The following is a 26,707-nucleotide window of genomic DNA, read 5'->3' on the forward strand; positions in this document are numbered from 1 at the left end:
GTATGTAACAGCATGTGAAGTTTGATAAAAATATCTTGAATGGTATCTTAAAAACTGAGTTAAACACTAATTAAAGATAAGTGAGGTCAAGGTCAAAGGAAAGATCAAGGTCAAATAAAAGGTCAAGGTAAAAAAAATGTTGATGCAGTTGAATTGCTTGCATCAGTATGTATCAGCATATGAAGTTTGACAGTGATTTAGGAAAAGTGAGTTCAAGGTCAAGGTCAAAAATGCTGATGCAGTTGCATATCTCTCATCAATATGTATCAACATATGAAGTTTGATAAAAATATCTAAAATGGTGAAAATTGATCTAAACACTAAAAAGATATGTCAGGTCAAGGTCAAAGGAAAGGTCAAAGTCAAAAATGTTGATCAGTTTAATTGCCTGCATCAGTATGTAAAGCATGTGAAGTTTGATAAAAATATCTTGAATGGTATCTTTAAAACTGAGCTAAACACTAATTAAAGATAAGTGAGGTCAAGGTCAAAGGAAAGATCAAGGTCAAATAAAAGGTCAAGGTAAAAAAAATGATGCAGTTGAATTGCTTACATCAGTATGTATCAGAATATGAAGTTTGACAGTGATTTAGGAAAAGTGAAGTCAAGGTCAAAGGAAAGGTCAAGGTCAAAGATGTTGATGCAGTTGCATATCTCTCATCAGATATGTATTTCAATTTTTTACATAAATAAAATTTGATAAAATATATTTACACAGCCATTATTTAAAATGAACTTAAAGTTTCTTGAAAATTCAATATCGTTCTAAACACGTAATTAAAGATATGTCAGGTCAAGTCGTCACCAACACACACATGGAAATTGGATTACAAACCTTTGAATTAAATAACAAAAATGTATACAAAAGGAAAATCAAGTTTAATTGCACTAATGGCACACCATTAGTATGTAACAGCATGTGAAAAAGTTAAGAATACAAAACATCTTAACAAAAGTGGTAACTATTAAACCCACAACACCGACTTTATAAGCGGCAAAACAAAATAGCCTACGTGCGTATATAACAGTACATTGCACAAAAATAGAACAATAAACGCAAGTAACTCTAAGCAAAACCTGTATACGTAAATAGTAACAAAAACATTAATTAACTCAAGTCTTAAAAGTTCTACGTTTTAAATGTATTACTCAAAAACTTACATATGAAATAAAAGGAGAAATGGTTACCGTTGAAAGAAAAAATTTAGCCACTCATCTTGGACTGTATGTCAACCATTTAAAAGCTATGAAAACGTGGACCCTGGTTACCTGGTCAGCTATGCAGCGATTTAAATACCCCAAAATACAATAGGTGATGACCAATACCTGCAAAAAACTGAAGTCAAGGTAACAAAAGTAAAGGTCAGTAAAGGGTAAATAAAATAAAAACCATAAACATAATGTAAATGCAATTAAAGTTAAATATTGATTGTGACACATATCTCTCATCAATTTGTATCAACATATGAAGATGGATAAAAATATCTAGAATGGTAAAGGTAAAAAAAATGTTGATGCAGATGAATAGCTCTCATCAGTATGTATCAACAGTTTAATAACACCATCTTGAATGATATGTTTAAAACTGAGCTAAACAGTAATTTAAGAAAAGTGTGGTCAAGGTCAAAGGAAAGGTCAAGGTAAAAAAATGTAAAAGTAAAAAAAAATGCAGTTGCATAGCTCTCATCATTATCTATCAGGTTATGAAGTTTGATGAAAATATCCCTTACAGAAAAAAACTAATAGAAACTTATAAGTGTTTTATAATCCACTTATTAGCAATTTATAAGTCACTTATAATTTTTGAAATTTACTTATAAGTGTACTATAAGTCAAAGTAAGTATAAGTGAGGAACAGATTTCGTTAATACTTCACTTATAAGTAAAGATGAGCTACATATCAGTGAATATTTCACTTATACCTCACTTATAAGTGAAGATCAGTATAGTATGAGCAAGTATAAGTGTGGACTTAAAATTTTTACCATATACTAGACTTCTCTCAAGGAGCATTATGGGTATTCAAGGTAGCCAATCAGAAAGTTTGTCTCTGCAGAGATCAGCAACAAGAATTTGAAACCAAGTTTGTGTCTGTGAAAGGATGTTAGAGATTTTAGATTTATTTTGAGTATGCCTTCACATCAGGTACAACAAGTAGGTTCTATTTACACCATCTCTCTATTTTAACTTCCTTTGAATGAAATTTTGAATCAATTGACTAAGTTGCTTTTAGATTTCATAAATTTGAAGAAGCCTCAAGGTCATTAAATCTTGTTGCCTTTTTGTTCAACATTCTTGTTTGTAAACTGAATTAATATGTTAAGTTTGCATCATCAAAGAATTTTCATATGAAAGGGATTTTTTTTCATAAAACTTTTACTTGATTATTTCATCTAAAGTGCAGATACATGTGTATATGTAAAACATAGCTTTGAACATATCATGTAACCCCTGCATGGTTGGAAGTTCTGTTCTAAATTAAGATCTTACTGGTAGTGTTGTACTTCACTTATAAGTGACTTATAGATGACTTATACTTGATAAAGTTTGAAGGGTTAATGCTTGACTTATAAGTCACTTATAGGCACTTATGAGTGACTATACTTGCATAAAGCATAAGTGGCTAATACTGGCTTATAAGTCACTTATAGGTCAAGCAGCTCATTTGCATATAAAATCCTAATGAGTAACATATTACAGTGGACCTTCAGATATTCGGACGCCAGATATCTGGATGCTTCAGTATCCGGACGACTTTTCATCGGAATGGAATTTTTTAACGTTACTCTGTCTTTTTTAACTGGTGATCCAGGTATCCGGACACTTCACTTATCTGGACAAATTGACTGGGAACCAAAGTGTCCGGATAAATGAGACTCCACTGTAGTCACTTATAAGTTAAATGTATCAGTGAAGTGTAAGTCCAGTATAAACAACTTATAAGTAAAAGAATAAATCACTTATAAGTCACTTATCAGAAATTTCTGTAAGGGATCTTGCATAGTTTCTTTGAAACTGAGCTTTGAACAGAGCAAAACGCAAAGTGTGATGGAAGGACAGAAGGACGGAAGACACTATATGCCCTGGCCATATTCATGGCAGGGCATAAAAATGAGCAAGATTGCATCTTTCAAAATTGTGAATTTCATGGCCCTTGGTTTGCCGGTTTTGGTTTTAGGGTGGAATAAGGCTCATGTGTCTTCCAAAATTGTAAATTTCATGGCCCCAGCATCTGGCGTTCAGGTTATTAGCTGTTTATTTGAATTAAAGTAAAGCGTGATAATTAAAATAATTGAATTACAAGTATTACTCGTATTTACTAAGTAACATGCATTCTATCATTTGTTCTTATGTACATATACCTATTGTATTGACTAATCTATTCTCAATTTTTAAAAAAATCAATTATTGAAAACCTACAGTAAAACTCGGTTATAGCGAAGTCCTGGGGACCGGTGAATTTCATTCGCTATATCCGTAATTCGTTATATCCGTACAACGAATTCGTATAACCATTATAGTGAATTCGCATTATGCATGTTTTTCTTCAAGTATTACAACCAACTATGTTAGTGAATCAAATATTACAAGACATATCTTCGATAACTAAGGTTTTCTAATGAATTGAGTTTTATATACAAATGCTAAAAGGAAATAAAGTAAGCTCAATTTATCATTTTTTTTATAATCTTTGAAGGTTCGTTATAAAAGATGTAAATTTCATTATATTTAACCTCAACGGGACTCAAAATCAGTTTGCTATATCCGTAAATTCGTTATATCAGAGTTCATTATAACCATAAAATTTTACAAAAATTTGTTAAGAATTTTGCCGGGGTTCCATAAAAACTTCGCTATATCCATGAATTCGCTATATCCATGTTCGTACTAAACGAGTTTTACTGTACTCGCTTTTTCTTGAATTCATGGCTTTATTAACACTGTGAATATAGCAAATATAAACACCTCAAGTTATTATCCCATATACAGTATATAGTAACTCTATTAAGCAGTCACTGTGTAACCTATGTAACATGGTCAGCGGTCATCAAATTTCAAAAGAAATTGCCACTTTTCCCTGTATTTAGTGGCTATTTTGTCCAATCACGTGACCTGATCTGGAGTCAGTTGATTCCTAATTTTTGTTACTAATGTAAATCAAAGTACTGAAAGTACTGAATCGAGGTGACATCTTCCAGTAAAATGTGAAATTCACCCCCAAGTAACTGGCATATACAAAAAAAATTAAATCTAGGAGAAACCCCAATGAAAATCACTGGAAAGAAAAAAGTGAGCGACACTACAATGCATTTTGTAACTTGTTTGATGTATAAAAATTGAACTAGTTATCCTGAAGTACCTGTCACCATCACCATAAGCCTAAAATACCTGGCATTTCTCTTCAAATTATATTTTTGATTTGTTTCTTGTTACACAGTAGCTGCAGATCTGCAGCTCTCCATAAAAAAAATTGACAGACAGAGGTAGATAGCCACCCATTGAAAAAAAAAAAATGTATATTTATACATATTTTTGTGCCCCCAAAAAAATGCGCTGTTTTTCAATTTATTTATCTGTATTTTTAAACTGTCATCTCAAAATATTACTAACTGTGTGTTCTTAACATATTCTTTCACTGTTTCCACAACAAAACATCCCTTATAATTGTTATGCCCTGCCATGAATATGGCCTGGGCATATAGTGTTTGTCATGTCCATCTTCCGTCTTTCCATCCCTCCATCCTTTCCGTCACACTTTGCGTTTAGCTCTGTTCAAAGCTAAGTTTCAAAGAAACTATCCAAGATATTTTCATCAAACTTCATATGCTGATAGATATTGATGAGAGCTATGCAACTGCATCAACATTTTTTGACCTTGACCTTTCCTTTGACCTTGAGCACACTTTTCATAAATTAGTGTTTAGCTCAGTTTTAAACTGTAAATTAAACATGTCATTCAAGATGGTGTTATCAAACTTCACATGTTGATATATAATGATGAGAGCTATTCAATTGCATCAACATTTTTTGACCTTGACCTTTCCTTTGACCTTGACCTCACTTATCTTTAATTAGTGTTTCGCTCAGTCTTAAAGATAACATTCAAGATATTTTTATCAAACTTCATATGTTGATACATATTGATGAGAGCAATTCAACTGCATCAACATTTTTTACTTTGATGTTTCCTTTGACCTTTTGACCTCACTTTTCCTAAATCAGTGTCAAACTTCATATGCTGATGCATACTGATGTAAGCAATTCAACTGCATCAACATTTTGACCTTGATCTTTTATTTGACATTGACCTTTACTTTGACCTCACTTATCTTTAATTAGTGTTTAGCTCCGATTTAAAAATACTGTTGAAGATATTTTATCAAACTTCATATGCTGTTTCATACTGATGAGAGCAATTCAACCGTATCAACATTTTTTACCTTGACCTTTTATTTGACTTTGACCTCACTTGTATCAAATTGTGTGTAAGTCAGTTTTAAATAAAGAGGGATGAGGGATAATATGCAACATTCTGTAAGATTCAATATACAGGTATTTTATTTTAAATGTTTTTGAATTCATTAAAATTAGTTTGAATTCATCTACAAAAGTCATGCATCTACTGAATACAAAAAAGTGAAATCACTAATGTCCAATACCTAACTTTCTTGTATATTTTGTAGTAAAATACATAATTGCTAGTGCTCTTGAGTACTACTTAGCAACTACATTAGTCCAAATTCCTTGAATATGCATGCTCTGCTTCATGGTCGTGCATTCTGGGGAAGAAAAAAAAGACAACTACATATTTGTTGTTTTTTTTTCTGATGGAAAAGCCCGAGTCATTATCTGATTGTTCTAAACAAAGACAGGGAGTTTTTTTTTTAAGTCTATAAGCACAACCAAAGATAGACCCTAATATCTGATTGGTCAATTCAGCCAATCTTACAAATTCCAGAAACAAGACTTTACACAAAAAATAACGAATAAATCCATTATTTATTTTTTAAAAAATCTGATGTGTATTGGCTTTTATCCTAACATTTCTTGACAAAGATGATCCAAAGGACCAAGTTACTTCACATCTTTACCGTCTTCCTTGGTATTACATGTATATAGTTGAAGTTTTTTACAGTCTTCGGACTATGCACTTCCTCTCTTTTGTGATCGGTAGAAATTGTTTTCAATTATTTCATTGGTTGAAATGGTGTTCAAGGCAAGGGAGATAACTTTCTGATAATCTAAGTTATGACTTCTATGACTTAACAATTTTTCAAGATTTACAATCTTAAAATATGACAAAGCGAACAATAAAATCAGCAGTAATTAACTCTAAATAACCTGATATTTTTTATAGAAATAACTAAAAAGGTCTCTTTAATTTCATTGTAAATAAAATTTGATTTTTATTTCTTGCAGGCTTTAGAATTTGTTATTATTCTTTACCCCTTTCTTGTCTGAAGAAGGTACGAAAGATCTCAGCCAGTCAAAGTTTACGGAGATGACCGAGTGATAACCGTGGTAGAAATATATAAGAGATTCAAAAGAATAATAAGGCCTGATAGGTGTAGATCAGTTTACTGTTTAAGGTTTTGCTAAAGACAGCTTTTTAAAAAAGCTCTGCTTGTTTTCTATATTCTTTTTAACTCCCCTATATTTTATTTGCCACATTGCCAAGAAATTCTATTCTTAAACCAGCTCATATGATGCCTCAATTGGCATCTTCTCCATATTATATAGACTCTCCCCCCTCTCCAGTAAATGTTATAAATGTTCCGTTGCACCAAAACTACAATAGGTCAACACCAAAAAAACCTTATTTCTTTACCTATGTGTCTATAAAATACACTTCACAAAACAATTATAACTTTATCACTCTCCAGCCTCGATAAAAATTAAAGAATTCAGCAAAATAAATCACTTGATCACGGATCCTCCTTTCTGTGTTTTAAAAATTGCCACGGCGCTAGCTCACCTATCTTTTTCAAAAGATAAACTTGTATAAACACAAAACTGACATACATGCATTTGAATATAAATTCCTTTAAAAAAGATTAAAGGTCACCTCTCCATTAAGGTCACTTTTAATGCATCCTGTAGATGACTGCTTAATACAGGTTTGACTATATCTGAATTTGCTCAATTCTGTCTTGCTGCCTGTTTGTTCAGACCTTGAATCAAGGTCATTTGTGCAAGTTCAAGGTCACTAACGGAAAAAAGTTTATAGTTTGGGTGCATATCTTTCTTACAAAGGAACATTGGAATAAACCACTTCTCACAAAAATTGTTCATGACCTGAGGGTGATTCATGACTTTGACCCAAGGTCATTTGGGCAATTTCAAGGTCTCTGAAAGAAAAAAAAGTTTATAATTCATGTCCGGTCAATATTTTTATTATTGATTTCTTAGTAGGCTGCACATTAGTTTCATTCATAAAAAAAATATAATAAGCAATTAATTTTATTTTTATTCTAAATGTTTGTGAAATTGTGAATACCTCTTAGATCTATCACATATTCATGATTTGGCACCTTCTCTGAAAAACTCAGTGAGGGTATTTGTCCCTTTTGGACAGTTCTACTTTGTTCTGTGAAAAAATTCATGTAAATTTAAAACTAAAGCGATATTTTTTTGTTGTGTTTGAAATTGTTATATGAAGTAAGATTTTAAACTTTTACTTTTTTTTTTACCTACAAGGAAAAATGCTTTAGACAGATTACGAGATGCCAGCATGGAGAGCTGTAGATGTCTGTATCCCATCCTCTCTGATCTGCAGTGTATCTACCAGATTGACCAGGCTGTCAGAGCAATTACAGGGTTTGTTTTAACTGAGAAAGAAAATGGTTTGAGCTATTTATACCATCAGTAAGATACTGTAAACCAACTACTATGTCATCTTTTATTCATGATTATTCATTTTGAAGTCAATCCAGGACGATTAATTTTCACGACTGATTAAACATTTTCTACAAATACAAATTATAATAATTGGTTCACGTCAATAAATAGTTGCATGTTAAAGAAGGTCATGAAACTCACGGATATTTCTCACAGGTGCATAAAAGTTGGTCTACAGTATTTTATATGCTCTATATTTTATGAAAATCTTTGTTGTTTAACAAATCTGTTTATGTTCCTAACAATATAATATTTGAATTCATATGTATTATACCCCCGATCAGAAGGAGAGGATGTTATACTGTTTTACCCTTGTTTGTCTGTCTGTAATAAAGAACAAGATAGGACTAGTAGTGTCGTATTGCCCCTAAATTTCTTAGAAAAGAATTTACTTGTAAATAAAAGACAATAGAAACACTTACTTTTTAGCTCACATGAGCTGAAGGCTCAAGTGAGCTTTTCTGATCACATTTTGTCCGTCGTCCGTCCGTCTGTCTGTCCGTCCGTCTGTAAACTTTTCACATTTTCGACTTCTTCTCAAGAACCACTGGGCCAATTTTGACCAAACTTGGTACAAAGCATCCTTGGATGAATGGGAATTTAAATTGTTAAAATGAAGGGACATATCCCCTCGCAAGGGGAGATAATCAAGAAAAGACAAAAATAGGGTTGGGTCATTAAAAAATCTTCTTCTCAAGAACCACTGGGCCAGAAAAGCTGAAACTTATGTGGCAGCATCCTGATATAGTGTAGATTCTAAATTGTTCAAATCATGACCCCCTGGGGAAGGGCGGGGCCACAATGGGGAATCAAAGTTTTACATAGAAATATGTATGAAAAATCTTTGAAAATCTTCTTCTCAAGAACCACTGGGCCAGAAAAGCTGAAACTTATGTGGAAGCATACTGGGGTAGTGTAGAATTCTAAATTGTTCAAATCATGACCCCCAAGGGGTTGGGCAAGGCCACAATAGGGAATCCAAGTTTTACATTGAAATATATAGAAAAAATCTTTGGAAACCTTCTCAAGAACCACTGGGCCAGAAAAGCTGAAACTTATGTGGAAGCAACCTGGCATATTTTAGATTCTAATTTGTTCAAATCATGACCCCCGGGGTAAGGGCGGGGCCACAATGGGGAATCAAAATTTTACATAGAAATATATAGGAAAAATCTTTGAAAATCTTCTCAAGAACCACTGGGCCAGAAAAGCTGAAACTTATGTGGAAGCATCCAAAATTTTACATGCCACAATGGGGAATCAAAGTTTTAATATATAGGAAAAATCTTTAAAAATCTTCTTCTCAAGAACCACTGGGCCAGAAAAGCTGAAACTTATGTGGAAGCATCCTGGGGTAGTGTAGATTCTAAATTGTTCAAATCGTGACCCCCGGGGGAAGGGCGGGGCCACAATGGGGAATCAAAATTTTACATTGAAATATATAGGAAACTTATGTGGAAGCATCCTGGTATAGTGTAGATTCTAAATTGTTCAAATCATGACCTCCGGGGGAAGGGCGGGGCCACAATGGGGAATCAAAGTTTTACATTGAAATATATAGAAAAAATCTTTGAAAATCTTCTTCTCAAGAGCCACTGAGCCAGAAAAGCTTAAACTTACGTGCACATGGAAGGATCCTGGGGTAGTGTAGATTTCAAAATGTCTAAATTATGATCAGTGGGGTAGGGTTGGGATGCATTATGTATTACAAGGGGGAAATCTGGTAATGAACAGAATGGTCAAAGCTTCTCAGGTGAGCGATGTGGCCCATGGGCCTCTTGTTAGAATATGGGCCATAACTCAAGAACCCCTTGGCCAATCAGTACCAAATTTGTCACAGGGTATCCTTCGCCCAAGGGCTACCATTTATACTAAAATAAGGGTTGGAACCCTTAAACAAGGGGAGATAATCAGGAAAGCAAAACCAAAAGTACTGGTTGCTAAAAAATCTTCTTCTCCAGAACCACCAGGCAGATTATCACCAAACTTACATACAAGGATCAGGATCTGTCGAAGATTAAAATTTGCACGGGGAATTACCCTGGGGCAAAGGGCGTGGTCTCCAGGTCACTTCAAAGTTGACCTAAATTTACAATTAATAAAAACGTGTATATTTTGCTTACTATGAAGACTAGGATCATCAATTCTTGTAAGTTGATGCATCTCAGGACTTCACATCATGTTAACTCAAAAGTAGGTCACGGTGACCTACTTTTTAAATTTTGCAGGGATTTGTTTTCAAATCGATTTCAAGGCATATTTTGGACACTTTAAGGCCTATGGTCATCAAACTTTGTCAGTTGATGCATCTTGGGTCCTCAAACAATGTGAACTTAAAAGTAGGTCACAGTGACCTACTTTTTGAACTTTATGACTTATCCTTTTAAAAACATTAAATCCCATTATTTCAGACACTGGGATGTTTAGAATCATCAAATCTTGTACTTTGATGCATCTTTGGACCTTAAAACATATTTATGAAAAAGTAGGTCACTGTGACCTATTTTTTGAATTTTGCCGACATTTGTTTTCAAATTGTTTAAAACACATATTTTGATTACCCTCAGACCTACGATCATCAAACTTGGTCAGTAGATGCATCTTGGATCTTTGAAAAATGTCGACCAAAATGTAGGTCACGATGACCTACTTTCGACATTTTATGGCTATATTTAAGTATTTTAGGTATTTATTGGTTTAGAATCATCAAACTTTGTGAGTCCATGCATATTTGGTTTTCGGAGAGTGACGACCTAAAAGTAGGTCACGGTGACCTACTTTTGACATTTTATGGCTTTATTTAAGTATCTCCAGTACTTATTGGCTTAGAATCATCAAACTTTGTAAGTTGATGCATCTTGGGTTTTCGGAGAGTGACAACCTAACAGTAGGTCATGGTGACCTACTTTTGACATTTTGTGACTATAATTAAGTATCTCTGGTACTTATTGACCTAAACTTTGTAAGTTGATGAATCTTGGGTTTTCAGAGAACGTTGACCAAAAAGTAGGTCACAGTGACCTACTTTTGACATTTTATGGCTATATTTAAGTATCTCAGGCACCTATTGGCTAAGAATCATCAAACTTTGTCAGTTGAGGCATCTTAGGTTTTCGGAGAATGTCGACCAAAAAGTAGGTCACAGTGACCTACTTTTGAATATCTCAGGTACGAATAAGCTTAGAATCATCAAACTTTGTCAGTTTAGGCACCATGGGTTTTCAGGGAACGTCGACCAAAAAGTAGGTCACTGTGACCTACTTTTGACATTTTATGGCTATATTTAATTATATCTGGTACTTATTGGCTCGGAATTATCAAACTTTGTCAGTTGAGGCATTTTAGGGATTCATTGAATGTCCAACAAGAAGTAGGTCACAGTGACCTAATTTTGAATATCTCAGGTACTTATTGGCTTAGAATCATCAAATTTTGTCAATTTAGGCATTATGGGTGTTTGAATAATGTCGACCAAAAAGTAGGTCACCGTGACCTACTTTTGACATTTGATGGCTATATTTGATTATCTCTGGTACTTATTGGCTTAGAATCGTAAAACTTTGTCCGATGATGCATCTTGAGTTTTCAGAGAATGTTGACCAAAAAGTAGGTCATGGTGACCTACTTTTGAATATCTCATGTACTTATTTAATTAGAATCATCAGCTTTTGTCAATTAATGTATCTTGAGTCCTCAGAAAATTTCAATCAAAAGGTAGGTCACTGTGACCTACTTATGGTATTTTATAATTATATTATAATATCTTCAGTCTTAACTGGCTAAATATTATCAAACTTTGTAAGTTGATGCATTTTGGGTCTTATGATTCTAATAGAGTTGGAGGCTTCTAATAGAAGTTATAGATTGTACAATTTATCAGAAGAGTGATTCAATGCCCTTGGGCCTCTTGTTGTATGTGTCTTTTTTAAAATGGTTAAAAACATTTAATTTTCACCGACTAAAAGTTTTTAGGTCACCTGAGTAACTCAGGTGACCTATTGTTATCCGTTTTCGTCCGTCGTCGTGTATCATGTGTCGTGCGTCGTGTGTTAACATTTGAACATTTTCAGTTTCTTCTCTGAAACCGCTGAACCAATTTCAACCAAATTTGGTATACAGCATCTCTGGGTGAAGGGGAACAAAAATTATGAATTTTATGGTCCCCGCCCCCCTGGGGCCTGAGGGGTGGGGCCAAAACCACCAAAATTATTGCAGTCTTTAAAAATCTTCTTCTTTACTCCTGGACATCAAGCAGGCAAACTGTTGGCATGAATGTAATGAGCATTGAGTCCTCTACCAAAATTGTGAAATTCATGGCCCCAGGGTCAGGGGTTCTAGTGCTAGGGCGGGGCTATATAAATAATATAGTGAAAATGCATGATTTCTTTGAAAATCTTCTTCTTTGCTCCTGGGTATTAAATAAACTAACCAAGCACATAGTTATAATGAGCAAGAGTGCCTCTACCAAAATTGTGAATTTTATGACCCCAGGGTCAGGGGTTCTGGTGTTAGGGCAGGGCTCTATTGGTTATATTGTAAAAATGCATGATTTCTTTGAAAATCTTCTTCTCTACTTCTGGGTATTAAAAAAACTAACTAAGTACATAGTTATGATGAGCAAGAGTGCCTTTTTCAAAATTGTGAATTTTGTGGCCCCAGGGTCAGGGGTTCTGGTGTTAGGGTGGGGCCCTATTGATAATATAGTGAAAATGCATTAATTCTTTGAAAATCTTCTTCTCTGCTCCTAGATATTAAATGAACTATCCAAGCACAAAGTTATAATGAGCAAGAGTGCCTCTTCCAAAATTGTGAATTTTATGGCCCAGGGTCAGGGGTTCTTGTGTTAGGGCGGGGCCCTATTGATTATATGGTGAAAATGCATTAATTCTTTGAAAATCTTCTTCTCGCTCCTGGGTATTAAATAAACTATGTAAGTAAATAGTTATGTTGATCAAAAGTGCCACTTCCAAAATTGTGAATTTTATGTCCCAAGGATCAGGGATTCTGGTGTTAGGGCGGGGCTCTATTGATCATATAGTGAAAATGCATTAATTCTTTAAAAATTTTCTTCTCTGCTTCTGGGTATTAAATAAACTATGTTAGTAAATAGTTATGTTGATCAAGAGTGCCTCTTCCAAAATTGTGAATTTTATGGCCCCAGGGCAGGGGTTCTTGTGTTAGGGCGGGGCTCTATTGATCATATAGTGAAAATGCATTAATTCTTTTAAAATCGTCTTCTCTGCTCCTGAATATTAAATAAACTTAGTACATAGTTATGATAAGCAAGAGTGCCTCTTCCAAAATTGTGAATTTTATGGCCCCAGGGTCATGGGTTCTGGTGTTAGGATGGAGCTCTATTGATTACCGGGTATATTGTGAAAATTCATTAATTCTTTGAAAATGTTTCCTTTGCTCCTGGGTTTTATGCCAATGATCCAAGTATATATATTTATGATGAAGAAAGGTCCATCTAGCAAAATTAATGGTTATTTTTTATGCCCCCCCACCCCCCCTGTGTCTGGGGGTGGGGGGGGTGGGGGGGATACAAAGTCTGAAAATAAATTAATACTTTGAAATCTGCTCTTTGGTATTAATCAACCATTTTATGATAAAATTTGCAAAATTTTGAAATATGTGGCCCCAGGATCAGTGGTTCCTTTGGGCTCATATGAGGTGCACAACTGGTTATAAAGTAGAATAGCATTTTCTCTTAATGTTACTCTGATCTACCTCTGGGTATTAAGTAAATAGAGTAAGCATGCTAAGTCTATAAATATGAGAAGCAATGGTGCCTATTTCAAAATTGTGAATTGTGAATTTCGTGGCCTCTGGTTTAAAACACGAACCAAATTTAATTGTTTGAAAGTTGTTACACAATACTCAGGTGACCTATAAGGCCCGTGGGCCTCTTGTTTAATGATTACAACCTTTAAATTTTGCAAAGTTAATAGGTAAACAATAAACATCTATCATAATCTGACAGAGATTGAGTGAAAAAAAAGGTGACATACACAGTTACAAAATTAATATATCATGTCTGCAACATGCAGATGGACATAGTCCTAATCATTTTTCTCCCTAAAATTACAATTTCATAAGTATCTCAATAATCAGTCCTCTTATAGCTAGGGCATAATATAAAATGATCATTAATTTAAATTTTTACTGAAAATAATGATCCTTCTGATTCACAGACGAGACTTTCTGTATATAATTATAGTGTAGATCTAGCAGAGCTGGCACTGCTGACCGTGATGCAACAACAGCGGTTTACAATCAGCAAAATATTACTACTGTACCAACTCATTTTTTACAGATTTTTAAAAATGTATTAAAGCAAATTATAACCCTAAGTTATCGGAATCTAGATTAGAAATATTCTTTTTTTTTCCATTCGTAAATATTAGGGCAGCTGGTAATTTGTAGCCGATTACTCAGTCGGAACGATGGCAATTGGTTAAAAAATCTGTAAGCGGTTAGTCTGGAAAAATACAAAAAATATATAAATTTGAACCTGATTTTGTTAAAATTCATTCTTAAAAAAGAAATTTTTGCATATACGTCAGTGTTTTTAGGTCACCTGTGTCACTCAGGTGACCTATTGTTATCCTTTTTCGTCTGTCGTCATGTGTTGTGTGTCGTGCATCGTTTGTTAACATTTGAACATTTTCAGCTTCTTCTCTGAAACCACTGAACCAATTTCAACCAATTTTGGTATACTGCATCTATGGGTGAAGGGGAACATTAATTGTGAATTTTATGGTCCCCGCCCCCCTGGGGCCTGAGGGGTGGGGCCAAAACCACGAAGATTAATGAAATCTGTAAAAATCTTCTTCTCTACTCCTTGACATCAAGCAGTCAAGCTGTTGGTATGAATGTAATGAGCATTGCATCCTCTACACAAATTGTAAAATTCATGGCCCCGGGGTCAGGGGTTCTGATATAAGGGCGGGGCTCTATAGATTATATAGTGAAAATGCATTAATTCTTTGAAAATCTTCTCTGTCCTGGGTATTAAATAAACTAACTAAGTACATAGTTATGATGAGTAAGAGTGCCTCTTCCAAAATTGTGAATTTTATGGGCCCAGGGTTAGGGGTTCTGATGTTAGGGCGGGGCTCTTTTGATTATATAGTGAAAATGCATTTATTCTTTTGAAAATCTTCTTCTCTGCTCCTGGGTATTAACTCTTTACAACTTACTGAATTGTTATGCAACATATACTTTAGTCATATATCATAGAAATATTATGTTACCATTTCCCCGCAAGCACTTTATAGCGTGGTACAAGTTTCTCTAAAGTTTAGCGTAAATAATATCATGATGTAACATTTTATTAAGAAAATAACTTTTCTTATTTTATGAGATTTAAGCAAGTATAAAATAGAAGGAATCTGATAATAAATTGAATATTAAATGGACTTTTTTAAGTGCGTGAAAATGTGTGATTGCGGGGAAATGGTATAAGCGTGATATTGCGTTAGAAATAGGGAATTGTATATGCGTTAAAATGCGTTACTGCAAGGAAGGGGATTAAATAAACTAACTAAGTACATGGTTATAATGAGTTAGAGTGCCTCTTTCAAAATTGTGAATTTTATGGCTCCAGTGTGAGGGGTTCTGTGTTAGGGCGGGTCTCTTTTGATTATATAGTGAAAAAAACATTAACTCTTTGAAAATCTTCCTCTCTGCTCCTGGATATCAAATAAACTAAATTAGTATATGGTTATAATGAGCAAGAGTGCCTCAACCTGATTTGTAAATTTTATGGCCCCTGTATCAGGGGTTTACCCATTTTGTGTAAGTGCGGTCTTTTGATTATATAGTGAAAATACTTTAATTCTTTGAAAATCTTTTTCTTTGCACCTGGGTATTATGCCAATGATCTAAGTATATATATTTATGATGAAAAAAGGTGCCTTTATCAGTGTACGAAACTCGGAAAAAATTCAGGTGGACCAGCAGGGCTGACTACTCAAAAAATCTGTCAGCCCTGCTGAAAATCAGCAAGCCCGCATACTAAAATTCAATTTATGAACTTCAGGATACGCACACTCAAACTTGTATATTTTTTTTTCACATCCACTGGAATTTGGTACACAGTAAATTCTAAGACTTAATACTTAAAATTTCATTAATTGTTCACTTTCAATATGGATTTAGGAAAAAAAGTCATTGTCGTTTTTTTTTTTTCATTTTTTTTTTACATTTATAAAAATGATATTTAATATCAACGTTTATATATACTAGGTATATAAACAAACACTAATGATGAAATGAGTCTGCTTTATTTTAATTAAAAAGAAAGAACAATTATAATTTCAGTACGTAAGAGCAATTTTTAACACTCATAATTTAAAGTTTTATTTGCCATTAAACTTATATTTTAAAAAAAAATGAATGTGTTATTTCTATATTCAATTATTTTTTTTAATAAAATTATTAAAAGGGTAAAAATATTGCTACATGATTTAATCTAACGTAAGTTTATTCTTAATTTAATTAAAAACAACAGTTAGTTATAACAAACAATGAATAAAAGCTCACCATGTTACCTTGGGTGAAAGTTCATGTTATTTAGTACACTAGCTTAATTTGTCTAATATACGACATATGATCATTATTCAAATATTAATACCAATTGATTCTTTTAAGTTAACACGTGTGAATACGTTGTATATCTGTCTGATCCTGTAAGTTTTTTTAAAAATGCACTATACACCAGCGAAAAGTCGAAGATATCGTTTCATGCATGAAAACAGAGGAAATTCAGATTAAAAGATGATTGTGGTGTTCTTCATATCTTTACAGATTTATTGATTTTATTTTGTTTATTTTTTGTTGTCTGTGGGGAATTATGGCTTGCATGTATATTGAAAAATTTGATCTTTACCTTCTCAAACCATTTATCTGCAAAATATGCAGGGAATAGGGTAAAATTAGTGCATCCAAGCGGGCTGATGCACAGTAAAATTTATACGTCCGCTCCCGATTTAGTACGTCTCGGGCGTGCGGGCGGACGGGAATTTCGTACACTGCCTCTATCTGTCTGTACCATACAGAACAAATTTTTGTTGCAGTTTTCTCAGCAGCTACTCATTGCAGATGCTTGAAATTTTAGCACATACTTTGCTGAGGCTAGCCATATGGTGGGATCCATTTTTGTTCAAATCTGATGTCAACTACTTGTTTATCTGTGCATCTGTATATATCAAACACAACAAATTTTTGTCTCAGTTTTCTCAGCAACTACTAATCACGGATGCTAAAAATTTCAGCATATATTCTTTGCTAATTAAGGCATACCATATGGTAGGATACAATTTTGTTAAAATCCAATGTCAAGTTCCTGTTTATCCGTGTGTCTGTCCATACCAAAAATAAATTTTTGTAGCTGTTTTCTCAGCAACTACTCATTGCAGATGCTTGAAATTTTAGCACATTCTTTGCTGAGACTTGCTATATAGTTGGATTCATTTTTGTTCAAATCAGATATCAACTTCCTGTTTATCCGTACATCTGTCCCTAACTGAACTTGTATTATAAACATGATAAAGTGGGGCATTGCTAATGAGCATTGGCTCCCAGACATCTTTTCTTTTGTTAATTGGACAGATTAATGGAGAATAGGTGTCCAGTCCCAGGTGGGGAGCGTTAGTTATAGTCTGAGGTATTTAATCTGTTAACAAATCTCTGAAGATTGTAAAGAGCCATTGGTCTATTGTTGTATTTACAGGCAAGAATCCAAACCACTTGAGGATATGCTGACAAAGTGGACACAAGAGAGGCCCTCCTTTAATGAGTTTGAATACATAGAACCTATCCACACCACCAGACTCTCGGTACTCCAGGTGCTACCCATCCAAACAGATGCAGTACAAGTCTGCATGCAGAAGGAATTACTATGCCTAACAAGACTTGCAATACAGAATAGGAGATACCTTGTATGTTGTCTTATTTAGCTCACCTGAGGTGAAAGCTCGAGCTTTTCTGATCACCCATTGTCCATCATCCATGTGTCTGTGTAGCTGTTTATATGTCTGTCTAGCTGTCTGTCCCTTTGTAAACTTTTCACATTTTCAATTTTTTTCATGAATCACTCAGGTAATTTTAAACAAGATTGATACAAAGCATCCCTGGGCAAAGGAGATTCTAAATTGTCAATATTAAGGGCCAAAACTTGATATGGATGCATCCTCAATTAGTATAAAATTTAAATCTCCCCCAAGCAAATTTTTAGCTCTACTGGTCAGAGACCAGAAGAGCTTATGCGATAGTAATGCGTCCGTCGTCCGTCCGTTTGTCTGTCTGTCTGGCTGTCTGTCCGTCTGTCTGTCTGTCTGTCTGTAAACAATCTTTCAAAATGCTACTCCTCCTACAGTTTTGGCCTGATTTCAATATAACTTGGCACACAAGTAGACTACACTAAGATACATAGTTCTATGTATTGGTTTTTGATTTCGATGAACGGTGTTGCCGTGGTTTACTAAAAATAGAAATTTCTGTGAAATTCTTTCAAAATGCTACTCCTCCTACAGTTTTGGTCTGATTTCAATATAACTTGGCACACAAGTAGACCATACTAAGATACATAATTCTATGTATCGGTTTTTGATTTCGATGAACGGTGTTGCCGTGGTTTCTAAAAATAGAAATTTCTGTGAAATTCTTTCAAAATGCTACTCCTCCTACAGTTTTGGTCTGATTTCAATATAACTTGGCACACAAGTAGACCATACTAAGATACATAATTCTGTATATCGATTTTTGATTTCGATGAACGGTGTTGCCGTTGTTACTAAAAATAGAAATTTCTGTGAAATTCTTTCAAAATGCTACTCCTCCTACAGTTTTGGTTTGATTTCAATATAACTTGGCACATAAGTAGACTACACAAAGATAAATAATTCTGTATATCGGTTTTTGATTTCCATGAACGGTGTTGCCGTTGTTGTGAGATGTGTATTGTTTTATTATGTATATAATTAGTAACATTAAGTTTCTTGAACATTCCAGAGTGGTCAACATGTTTGGTCATTTTATCTAGAACATTCTTAAATTTTGTGTATGTCCAGATTGTTCCAGTAATATCATGTTTTAACATTTTCTAGAATATTCTAGATTTATAATACTGTATAAATACCCTGTCAATTCGATGCAAATAGAAGAATTGTGAATACTTTGTCGTATAAGCACTATTGAGATATAAATGGGATATATTTTCACTGGGACATTGTGTGCAGCAACGGACACTCTGATGTATGTATTTTTAGATTCTTGCTAAGTTTGTACTTTATGTTTCATATACTTATATTACTGTAAATAAATTATTGTTAAGTTTAAATTGTGTTATTGATCTTTGCTGGCATTTAGGGTAATTCTGACCCATAACACCGTGGTTACTAAAAATAGAAATTTCTGTGAAATTCTTTCAAAATACTACTCCTTCTACATTTTTGGTCTGATTTCAATATAACTTAGCACACAAGTAGACCACACTAAGATACATAATTCTGTGTATCGATTTTTGATTTCAATGAACGATGTTGCCGTTGTTGCTAAAAATAGAAATTTCTGTGAAATTCTTTCAAAATGCTACTTCTCCTACAGTTTTGGTCTGATTTCAATATAACTTGGCACACAAGTAGACTACTCTAAGATACATAATTCTGTATATCAGTTTTTGATTTCGATGAACGGTGTTGCCGTTGTCACTAAAAATAGAAATTTCTGTGAAATTCTTTAAAAATGCTACTCCTCCTACAGTTTTGGTCTGATTTCAATATAACTTGGCACACAAGTAGACTACGCTAAGATACATAATTCTATATATCGGTTTTTGATTTCAATAAAAGATGTTGCCATGGTAACTAAAAATAGAAATTTCTGTTAAAAACTCTCAAAATGCTACTCCTCCTGCAGTTTAAATCTGATTATAATATAATGTGGCATGCAAGTAGACTATACTAAGAACATAAGGAGATTAATCAAGGATCATTATTCTTTTTATTGCTGTGGTAAAGTTTCAATTCCCAACTGCTTAAGAACTTTTCCCTTCCATTGCTATAAGAACAAACCAGTAGAGCTTCAGTCTCGACAGAGACTTCTGGTTTAATAGTGAACTGATTTGTGCTTTTTCCTAGCCCTTGTGCTCAGGTGATCAATGTTGCCCATGTGCCTCTAGTTTTGTGTTCTCGCACTCTGCCTATGGGTATAAAGTAACCAAACTAAGTATGCAAAGTGTATAGTAATGATGAGGAATGGTGCCTATTTCAAACTTATGAATGTCATGGCCTCTGGTTTCAAACAGGAACTAAATTCAATCGCTGGAAAGTTGTTACATGATGCTCAGGTGACCTATAAGGCCCATGGGCCTCTTGTACATGTATAGATGTAGAAGTTTATACTCTTGGTTACTGTTATTGTCAGAGATTTAAATTTTAGGTTACATTCTGCATGGTCTTTATTTTTGTTTTGTATTGTAGGCTCTGCTCATGTTGACATTTATATTTTAGTCTCTGCTTTATATGTTGAGATTTATATTTTATGGTCTGCTCATGTTGGGGATTATACAATGGGTGATCAAAAAGTTTGTGAACTAATTGAATAACTTTGAAAAAAAATGATATAAGTTTTCAATGTTGAAATTTTTTCAAAGTAGTCCTCTCCGATTTTAACATGCATCTGCAGCTGTTCTGCCCATGCACTGATCACGTGATATAGGCGGTCACATGAAATGCACTGTACCGTTCTGCCACAGAAGCTTCAAGTTTTTTCAGACTCTGATATTTCTTACCATGCAAGTTATTATTTATAACAAAAACAGTCCATTTTTCAGAAATGGCCAAATCTTGGCAATAGTATGGGTGGATAATGGCTAATTAAGGTCTTCCATTTCCAACGGAAGACCTCCTACTGATTCTGTTGGTAAAGATTATTATTCTTTTTTTTTTTTTCTTCTACTTCCTAGACGCCAACTTTGAAGCCTCATATCTCATTCATTTCTCAATTGATTTCGCTCAAATTTTCAGAGATACTAGAAGTTACAAAACTCTATCAGAATGCTGTCTAAAATTTCAAAAAGTCACTTCCGCTTTTGAGTTATTTCCCTTTAAACGAAAATTTATAGGCTTTCGTTTCCAGACAAAGGCTCAGAGACGGCTAAAGCTGGAGCAGAAATTCTACTGATTTTAGATAATAGAAGAATTGAAGTTGTGCACATTGGTTTTTGTTTTTCGATTTCTCTAATCAAAATGGCTCCATATAGGGGTCAAAAATTAGAACGCTTAAAAGAGCAAAAAATTACTCATATTTTGTCTTTTATCTTCTAAACTAAAAATATTTTGTTAAAATAAATAGAACATTTTGTGCAGAATTAGAAGATCTTTCAAATGTTATCTCGGAAAAAGGACTGACCCCTAAATTAAGGGATCTAGAGGGGCCAAAATTTTTTTCCAGATATCTCAAAAGATATTGAGAATTTGTTATACATCAAAAAAGCAAAGTTGTTGAAAATCTCTGGTAAAATCTACTGATGTCATCAAAATACGTCCTGTGACGTCACTTCCGGCCGAACTGGCAGTAGTCCCAAACTGCATATTTTTGCCATTTTTGACATGTTTTGGGGAAATATTTGTCACTGGAAGCATAAAACTTTATTTTCCGTCTGTCGACGTCACTTCCGGTCAAACAGGAAGTAGCAAAAAATGGCTTACTTTTGCAATTTTCAACATAGATTTGTAAGATTTAAATCATTAGAGATGTCATTTCTCTTTTTTTTCAAATAAAAGTTACTTCCGGTCAAACAGGACGGAAGACCTACTTGTTGCAAAGAGCTTTGCTCTAGTTGATATCCTTTTCCAGAATGAGCATGGTGACCATCAAAACTCAAATCCTCTGTCTTTGGAGGGTCGTTTATTCAATGTGAATATAGTAGGGGTGCCTTCTTTTTGTCCCCCGCTTGAAAAGTGGGGGATATTAATTTGGGTTTGTCCGTCCGTCCGTCTGTCTTTCTGTCTGTCTGTAACACTTTTGTTTCCACACGATATCTCGAGAACCCTTTGAGCTTTCGCAATTAAATTTGGCATAGCATCTTCCTATGGACTAGAGAAGACCCCTATTGATTTTGAGGTCAAAAGGTCAAAGATCAAGGTCATAAATTTGCAAATTCTGTCTGTTATAACACTTTTGTTTCCGCGCGATATCTCGAGAATCTGTTGAGCTTTCGAAATTAAGTTTTACATAACAACTCTCTGTGGCCCATGGAAGACCCCTATTGATTTTTAGGTCAAAAGGTCAAAGTTCAAGGTCGTTAATTTATACATTCTGTTTTTAGCTCTTCTGAGCCAAAGGCTCAAAGAGCTAATGCTATGGCCATCTGTGCGGTGTGCGTCGTGCGGTGTGCGGTAACTTTTTAGAAAATTGGCCATAACTCAAGAACCCCTTGGCCAATTATTGTCAAATTTGTCACAGGGTATCCTTGGGCCAAGGGCTACCATTTATACTAAAACTAGGGCTGGGACCCTAAAACAAGGGGAGATAATCACGAAAATAAAACCAAAAGTACTGGTTGCTAAAAAATCTTCTTCTCCAGAACCACCGGGCAGATTTTCACCAAACTTACATACAAGGGTTAGGATATGTTGAAAATTAAAAATTGTTCAAGGCATGACCCTGGGTTTGACCCTGGGCATCGTCTCAAGGTCAGTTCAAAGTTGACCAAAATTTACACTTATTAAAAACGTGTATATTTTGCTTACTATAAAGACTAGGATCATCAAATCTTGTAAGTTGATGCATCTCAGAACTTGACATCATGTTAATACAAAAGTAGGTCCACGGTGACCTACTTTTTTAATTTTACGGGCTTTTGTTTTCAAATTGATTTGGAGGCATATTTTGGACACTTTAAGGCCTATGATCATAAAACTTTGTCAGTTGGTGCATCTTGGGTCCACAAACAACATCAACTTAAAAGTAGGTCATTGTGACCTACTTTTTGAATTTTATGGCTAATCTTTTCTAAAACATTTAATCCCATTATTTCAGACACCGAGAGGTTTAGAATCACCAAATCTTGTAAGTTGATGCATCCCTGGGCCTTAAAACATATTTATTAAAAAGTAGGTCACTGTGACCTACTTTTTGAACTTTGCAGGCATTTGTTTTCAAATTGTTTAAAAGGCAAATTTTGAATACTATTAGACCTATGATCATCAAATTTTGTCAGTTGATGCATCTTTGGTCTTCAGAAAATGTCAACCAAAAAGTAGGTCACTGTGACCTACTTTCGACATTTTATGGCTAGATTTAAGTATCTCGGGTACTAATTGGCTTAGAATCATCAAAATTTGTCAGTTGATGCATCTTGGGTTTTTGGAGATTAACGATTAAAAAGTAGGTCACGATGACCTACTTTTGACATTTTATGGCTATATTTAAATATCTCAGGTACTTATTGGCTTAGAATCATCAAACTTTGTCAGTAGATGCATCTTGGGTTTTCAGAGAATTCCAACCAAAAAGTAGGTCACAGTGACCTACTTTTGACATTTTATGGATAGTTTTATATATCTCAGGTACTATTTGGTTTAGAATCATCAAACTTTGTTATTTGATGCATCTTAGGTTTTCAGAGCATGTTGTCCAAAAAGTAGGTCATGGTGACCTACTTTTGAATATCTAAGTTACCGATTGGCTTAGAATCATCAAACTTTGTCAGTAGATGCATCTTGGGTTTTCGGAGAATGTCGACCAAAAAGTAGGTCAAGGTGACCTATTTTTGACATTTTATGGCTATATTTAGGTATTTCGGATACTTATTGGTTTAGAATCATCAAACTTTGTTATTTGATGCATTTTGGGTTCTCAGAGAATGATGATCAAAAAATAGGTCACGGTGACCTTCTTGTGACATTAATGGCTATATTTAAGTATTCTAGAGTACTTATTGGCTTAGAATTGTCGAACTTTATCAGTTGATGCGCCTTGTGTTTTCTGAGTATGTTGACCAATAAGTAGGTCACTGTGACCCACTTTTGAATATCTCAAGTACTTATTGGCATAGAATCATCAAACTTTGTCAATTAATGCATCATGTGTCCTCAGAAAATTTCAATCAAAAATAGGTCACCATGACCTACTTATAGTATTTTATTGTTACATTTAAATATCTTCAGCCCTAACTGGCTAAGAATCATCAAACTTTGTCAGTTGTTGCATCTTAGGTCTTAGGATAGATTGTATAATTTATCAGAAGAGCGATTCAAGGCCCTTGGGCCTCTTGTTGTGTAACACTATCATTTTCGGACAATATTTCAAGAAGATTTCGAGCTTTTGCAATGAACATATTTTTATACCAACAAGCTAATTCAGAGAATTCGTGTCCCCCACTTAGGGAAAAAGTTGGATCCCCCTGACTGAATTTGTAGAATTATTAAATGTATACATGTATATTTAAGCAAATAAAATACATGTATGTCAATATGCATATAAGGATTTGATTGCTTATTCTTTATTATGTGTATAGAAGAATATTTTAATATGGAATATTTATCACACTGTAATGATGATTTTATAACCTCATAAATTTTTCATTTCACTTGCTGAATACTATCATTTAGTAAAAAAAAAAAAAAAGAAAAGTATTTTAAAAAAAAAAAGAAAAAAAAAGGATCAACCGAGATTCAATCCCGGGACCTCTCACATGTGAATCGAGAGACATACCACTAGACCATGGAATCGCTTCATATAGAATCAAGTCTATGCAGAACTAAAGTCACATACATGTATGTATTCATGTTCGGTATTCTCAAAATTTTACACAATCCATGGTGTTTGATTTATTTAGCCTTTATTAAACTTAACAGTTCTAATAGATGTAATAAGAACATAAAGTCCGATGAGAACCTGTTTTATATGCAATAACTCTCCTCATGCACCTGTGCTAAAAATACGACATGTAATACTATAAATACTAATAAAACAAATGGGGCGGGGCACTTTGAGAGGGGTGAGAGAGGTCCTAGGGAGTTTTGGTATAAAATTACATTGCATAAGCTCAAAATCTTCTTGAAATATCGCCCAGAAATGATAGTATTACACACAGACAGAATGTATAAATTTACAACCTTGAACTTTGACCTTTTGACCTCAAAATCAATAGGGGTCTTCATTAGGCCACAGGGAGTTGTTATGTAAAACTTAATTTCAAAAGCTCAACGGATTCTCGAGATATCGCGCGGAAAGGAAAGTGTTATAACAGACAGAATTTGCTTATTTATGACCTTGACCTTTGACCTTTTGACCTCAAAATCAACAGGGGTCTTTTGTAGTCCATAGGAATTTGCTGTGCTAAATTTCATTGCAAAAGCTTAAAGGGTTCTCGAGATATCGTGTGGAAATGAAAGCATTACAGACAGACAGAAAGACGGACGGACGGACAAACCCAAATTAATATCCCGCACTTTTCAAGCGGGGGACAAAAATATTTTCATACCAAAAATTCCCAGTGCCTGTCTCTCCCCTCTCAAACTGAAAGTGTCCCGCCCCGTTTTTTGTTCCCCACTTGAAAAGTGGGGGATATTAATTTGGGTCTGTCTGTCCGTCCGTCCGTCCAGCTGTCCGTCTTTCTGTCTGTCTGTAACGCTTTTGTTTCCACACGATATCTCGAGAACCCTTTGAGCTTTCGCAATTAAATTTGGCATAGCATCTCCCTATGGATGAAAAAAGAACCATATAGATTTTGAGGTCAAAAGGTCAAAGGTCAAGGTCATAAATTTGCAAATTCTGTTTGTTATATTATAACACTTTCGTTTCCGCGCGATATCTTAAGAACCGTTTGAGCTTTTGCAATGAAATTTTACATCAACTCCCTGTGGTCTTAGGAAGACCCATATTGATTTTGAGGTCAAAAGGTCAAAGTTCAAGGTCGTAAATTTATACATTCTGTCTGTATGAAACACCATCATTTCCGGGCGATATTTCAAGAAGATTTTGAGCTTTTGCAATGTAATTTTAAACCAAAACTCCCTAAGACCTCTTTCACCCCTCTCAAAGTGTCCCGACCCGTTTGTTTTATTAGTATTTGTTGTATTACATGTCGCTATTTTTAGCACAGGGGCATGAGGAGAGTTATTACGTATAAAACAGGTTCTCGGTGGACTTTATATTCTTATTACATCTATTAGAACTGTTTAATAAAGGTTAAATTAGATATCATGCATTGTGTAAAATTTTGACAACATCAAACGTGAATATATACATGTATGTGACTTCATCTTTCCATATAATTTTCGCAAGTTTAAAGCGGCTCCATGGTCTAGTGGTATGTCTCCCGCTTCACATGTGAGAGGGCCCGGGTTCGCATCTTGGGCAATCAATTTTTTTTTTCGAAGTACTTTTTTTGTCCCCCGCTTGAAAAGTGGGGGATATTAATTTGGGTCCGTCCGTCCGTCCGTCTTTCTGTCTCGTAACGCTTTCGTTTCCACACGATATCTCGAGAACCCTTTGAGCTTTTGCAATGAAATTTTGCATAGCAACTCCCTATCGACTAAAGAAGACCCCTATTGATTTTGAGGGCAAAAGGTCAAAGGTCAAGGTCATAAATTCGCAAATTCTCTCTGTTATAACACTTTCCTTTCCGCGCGATATCTCGAAAACCCGTTTAGCTTTTGCAATGAAATTTTACATAACAACTCCCTGTGGCCTAATGAAGACCCCTATTGATTTTGAGGTCAAAAGGTCAAAGTTCAAGGTCGTAAATTTATACATTCTGTCTGTATGAAACACTATCATTTCCGGGCGATAT

General features: G+C 34.4%; 1 protein-coding gene across 2 annotated transcripts in view; it reads left to right on the forward strand.

Moving 5' to 3' along the window:
• LOC134252051 (serine-protein kinase ATM-like) overlaps positions 1 to 26,707 on the forward strand; it is a 294,279-nt gene that overhangs the window by 178,110 nt on the left and 89,462 nt on the right. For both annotated transcript variants that reach the window (XM_062734480.1, XM_062734485.1), the window contains 2 exons: positions 7,699 to 7,818; positions 17,636 to 17,843. In XM_062734480.1, the coding sequence (XP_062590464.1) occupies positions 7,699 to 7,818; positions 17,636 to 17,843 (328 nt within the window). The remainder of the gene's footprint in view (positions 1 to 7,698; positions 7,819 to 17,635; positions 17,844 to 26,707) is intronic.

Source organism: Saccostrea cucullata, unplaced genomic scaffold (assembly GCF_032062105.1).
Source record: "Saccostrea cucullata isolate Sc308-1 unplaced genomic scaffold, CSIRO_AGI_Scuc_v1 ctg1, whole genome shotgun sequence".
Taxonomy (NCBI): Eukaryota; Metazoa; Mollusca; class Bivalvia; order Ostreida; family Ostreidae; genus Saccostrea; species Saccostrea cuccullata.